The sequence below is a fragment of the Parasteatoda tepidariorum genome, unplaced genomic scaffold, assembly GCF_043381705.1.
Source record: "Parasteatoda tepidariorum isolate YZ-2023 unplaced genomic scaffold, CAS_Ptep_4.0 HiC_scaffold_5068, whole genome shotgun sequence".
NCBI lineage: Eukaryota > Metazoa > Arthropoda > Arachnida > Araneae > Theridiidae > Parasteatoda > Parasteatoda tepidariorum.
The window spans coordinates 1-4,678 of record NW_027261798.1 but is presented as its reverse complement, the minus strand read 5'-3'; the positions used below and the strand labels follow the sequence as shown (position 1 = coordinate 4,678).

At 33.8% G+C, this 4,678-nt stretch overlaps 1 protein-coding gene across 1 annotated transcript; it reads left to right on the top strand.

Moving 5' to 3' along the window:
- Positions 1 to 3,691: 3,691 nt before the first annotated feature.
- On the top strand, positions 3,692 to 4,640 carry LOC122273788 (uncharacterized; the record flags this gene model as incomplete). The annotated part of the gene is made up of 2 exons (XM_043057791.1): positions 3,692 to 3,980; positions 4,075 to 4,640. Coding segments are annotated over exons 1-2 (855 nt in total), but the record flags the coding sequence as incomplete, so codon positions are not given.
- Positions 4,641 to 4,678: the final 38 nt, after the last annotated feature.

Below are 4,678 nucleotides of genomic sequence, written 5' to 3'. Positions count from 1 at the left end.
TTTGTAGAACCAATTCATTTCCTTTAAAATAATTCAAAACTTGAAGCATCTAATATTCTTGAACATATTTTACTTCAAAAGATTTATTATTTTAATTTGAATTTTGATTATTAAACTTGTTCTCAAGTTAAACATTAAGATGTCGAAATTCCCAATGCAATTAGTTTACTATTTTAAGATGTGAGATTTTAAGCCTTTCTTAAATAATTTTCTGAAAGACATTCATTTCTATGGAATTTAAGTTCAAAAATTCTCCTTATTCGTAAGGAGCTAATTAGTTTCCTGATTTAAATTAACAGCGCAAACAATGATGCGTATCAACCACAAAAATACCCAATCGCCCTAAGGTAATTCATCACATTTATAATTAATTATCGCCTTTCGTTATATAAGTATACAGTTTTTAGCGTTACAAGCTTGATATGATTAGGCTAATTTAAATTCAATCCTTATTTTTAATTATATTCCAAAAAAGAAAGCACAAATCTCTTGTTAATATAAAAATTAACAGAATGTAACATTTTACTAATGACTTCCGGATTTATTATATTCATATTCACTTTTCTATTAAAAAAATATCTATTGTTAAATTTTTTATAATAAGCAGGATATTTCTAAAATGATGACTTTAAATAATGACACTCTATTTATACTCTAAGAAATCAACACTGTTAGAAATTAATTGTTAGTTTAGTATATTCAAGCAAAACAGTCAAACAACCATAATCAAATGACTAGTAACTGTTAGAAAAACCGTTTATTAACTGCTTTTCACCTAATACGGTTAAACAACAAGAATTTTACGGCACAAACTAAGTCCACCTAATGAATTAGTTCCTTGCATTGCGTACATATTACAGCCGAGAGGGTTAATCTGTCAGTCTCATGACTGACTGAACTGGGGTTCCAGCTTCCTCTTCTCCTCAACTTGTGTCTTATACTCTCCAATACAGATTACCTAAAGAAATGCCTAGCTCTTATGTATAGTTAAATCCCTTTTTTACGGTTTTAAAACCATGCTGGTTGTAAATGGTTAAAAAACAGCTTAGCTTTGTATCCATTATTTTATAACCATACAAATTGTAAACGATTTCAAAATCGTAAAGATAAAAATTGTTCTTTACCGTAAACTTTACGCTTATTCGGATGGATGGTGTTGCGGCAAACACTAACTCCAATTAGTTGGCGCCACCAAAAGTATTCAGAATATGTAGGTTACTCTGAGTATGGCAAGAGAAAAAAGAGAGAACTGAAAATATCGTTGAATTGGTTTTTTTGAAATATCTTTGGAACGCTGTGTTTTGTTTTGTTTTTGTTGTTTTTTATTTAAAATAAATGTTTTGTTTTGCCTGTTTTTAAACGTTATCAATCAATAGACAAGATGCCTCTCACAAACACAGTCAATCCGGTTAGGAACGACAGATGGATTGTTGTCTGTTAATTTGCCATGATTTAAAAAGGAAAATTCTAACAGTGAACAACAAAACATTTAAAATCCAAAAATACTACTTTTCAATGTCAAGCGAATAAGAAAACTAACGCGGTTTTCTAAATATTAGTAATGATTTTCTGCTTAAAGAATTTGTAATACTATACGTTTTAAAAATAGAATTAATAACCTACTTGCATGAAATACGCATTTCTGTTCTCAGATTGCCTATAGGAATACTAACGAAAATAGACCTACAAAGTTGAACTTGACACCACCGGCGAATCTGAATTCGAGAGATCGGAAATCGTCTGCGGCTGAATTAATTAGTTATAATTCAAACGATGATATCCTTTGTTTATTTTGTTTTAAAAACCACGAGACTCGTTTTTGCAAGAAAACGTTTTATATGCCTTTAGAAGAAAAACAGTCTGTTATTAGAAGGAAGGGCTTATGTAAAATTTGTTTATTGAAGGGGCACCTGGCTTTTTCTTGTAAATCAAACATTAAATGTTCTATTTGCACAAGAAAACATTTAAAATTTATGTGTCCTGACTTAGAATGTAAAGAAAACAAGATAATAATGAAAGCAAAGAAAAAGAGACTGGCACCTTACATTCGCGCGTGCATGCAACTAAAGAAGTATTTTTACAGACTCTTGTAGTAATTATTAAGGGAAAGAAAGCGCAGCGTAAAGCTAGAATTATTTTAGATACGGGTTCTCAAAAGTCTTATATTATGAAATCTACTGCAGAAGAGTTAGGTTTTGATTTTGAAAGGAAAGAAGAATTTTCGACCTCATTATTTGGGGGTAAGAAAACAGAAATTCAACGGCACAAATGTTATAAAATATATCTCGATAGCCTTGATGGTAAATATAGTTGTAATTTAGGTGCATTGGATCAGGAAATAATTTGTAATAATGTTTCTAGCATTAGACAAGGGCCGTGGATTCGAGAATTGAGACAAAAAAGGATATTTATAACTGATTGTGGGAATTCAGGACCTATTGAAGTTCTTTTAGGGGCTGATGTTGTTGGTAAACTATTTACGGGTAAACAAGAACAATTAAAATCTGGATTAGTGGCCTTGGACACTAAATTAGGATGGACATTAATAGGGAAGGTTCCTCAGTTTGAAAACCATGATAATTTAAATATGACAGTTGTAAATATGCTTTCTCAAGAATTACCTGTTTCGTTTTTATGGGATTTAGAATTACTTGGTATTAGAGATCCTGTTGAACAAAACACTAGAGAAGATACACAAAAGGCAGTTATGATTCATTTTCGAGACACAGTTCATCAAAATTCAGATGGAAGATACGAAGTAAGCTTACCATGGAAAAAGGATCATGCTTTATTACCGAATAATTATGAGTTGTCTCTTAAAAGATTAAAATCTACTAACAAGAAATTAGAAAAAACGGGATATGAAAAGAAATACCAGCAAGTTTTTGATGAATGGATAGAAGAAGAAGTGATTGAGAAAGTTCCACAAGAAGAATTGTCAATTAAAGGTACACATTACCTCCCACATCGCCCAATTATTAAGGAAAAGTCAACGACAACTTCTTTGAAAATCAGACCCGTCTGTCGGAGCTAATAGAGTCTAGTGGACTGTAACGTTTGGTAATTTTTTATTGAAAGAGAAAAGATGTTAGAAAGCTACGCTTGGCGCATTACAATCTCGCCAATGAGGGCGCGGACACCGTCTTTGACGCTTCAGCCAAGAATCCGAACTTCCCATCACTAAATGATTGTTTAGAGACTGGAATAAATTTTATTGAGACNATTGACACCTACTTTTGGACAGATTCGTCGACTGTGTTAACGTGGATTAAGAGGAAAGAACGGTGGTCAGTGTTCGTGAACAATCGAATATCTGAAATAAATAGACTGACATCACCTGAGAATTGGTATCATGTACCAGGAAGCCATAACCCGAACGATCTTCTCTCTCTCTCTCGAGAGAGAGAGAGAGAGGATATGGAGCTAAACAACTTCTGAAGTTCATCTGAAGAACTCAAAGCATGATTGGCCGATGACAGTAGCTAATGTTAATGAAGAGGAAGTTGAAAAAGAAAAACGAAAGTCTGTTGTTTCGGCTATCAATATAGACTCGGAATCCATTGTAACTACTTTAGCATCCAGAATTTCGAATTTTTTAAGATAATCAGAGTTATAGCATGGGTGTTACGCTTTCACCCGAAAGCTAAAGATTTAAGAAAGAATGTTGATTTAACGCAAGAAGAAATAACAAATGGAACAAAAGACTCTTTTGCGTTCAGTGCACAAGGAATGTTTTTACGACGAGGAAGGCAAAAATTCTTTGAAAAACTTTCAAGTGTTTTCAGATTATGAGGAGATACTTCGATTAAAGTCTAGACTTTTGAATGAAGATGAAACCCCTGAATTCATTGCTCCTTTTATTCTTCCATCAAAGCATATTGTTGTCACACGACTTATTGAACAAGAACACCTATTGAATAAACATGCAGGAACGTCCATTCTTCTAACAATCTTAAGAGAGAGATTTTGGATTATAAAAGGTAGAAGAACTGTTCGCTCCGTTATTAGAGGATGTGTCACCTGCAAGAGACAAAAAGTTAAAAATCTTGAAGTACCATTTTCACTTCTGCCTAGATTATCGGCTAGATTATCGAACTAGATTATCGGCTGTATTCGAAGTGACCGGTGTCGATCTAGCCGGACCTTTGACCAAGACTAATAAGAAGGTTTGGATCGTCCTTTTCTCCTGTGCTGTGTATAGAACTGTTCACTTAGAGCTGATACCTTCTCTTAGCACAAACGCTTTTGTTCAAGCATTACGGCGATTTATTGCCAGAAGAAGTAGAGTATCTACACTATACTCAGACAATGGTACCAATTTCACTGGCCTCAACGCCTCCTTGAAGCGCCTTGATTGGACCAAAATCATGAAAGAATTTGAAGTTTCACAAATCCAATGGAAATTTAATCCACCCTCCGCCCCATGGTGGGGAGGATTCTGGGAAAGATTAATCGGAATTCTCAAAGATCTCTTTAGAAAAAACTTGGGACGGTCATCTCTGACTCATGTGGAACTGTCAACTCTTGTTTATGAATGTGAATCGACCACGAACAATAGACCTATGACTTATGTGTCTGAAGAACCAGATTTGAGAGCTTTAACACCATCTTCATTCCTTCATGACCTCCCTACTAACGACGTAGCCGAATTAGACAAAATTGACAAAACTAGTTTAGG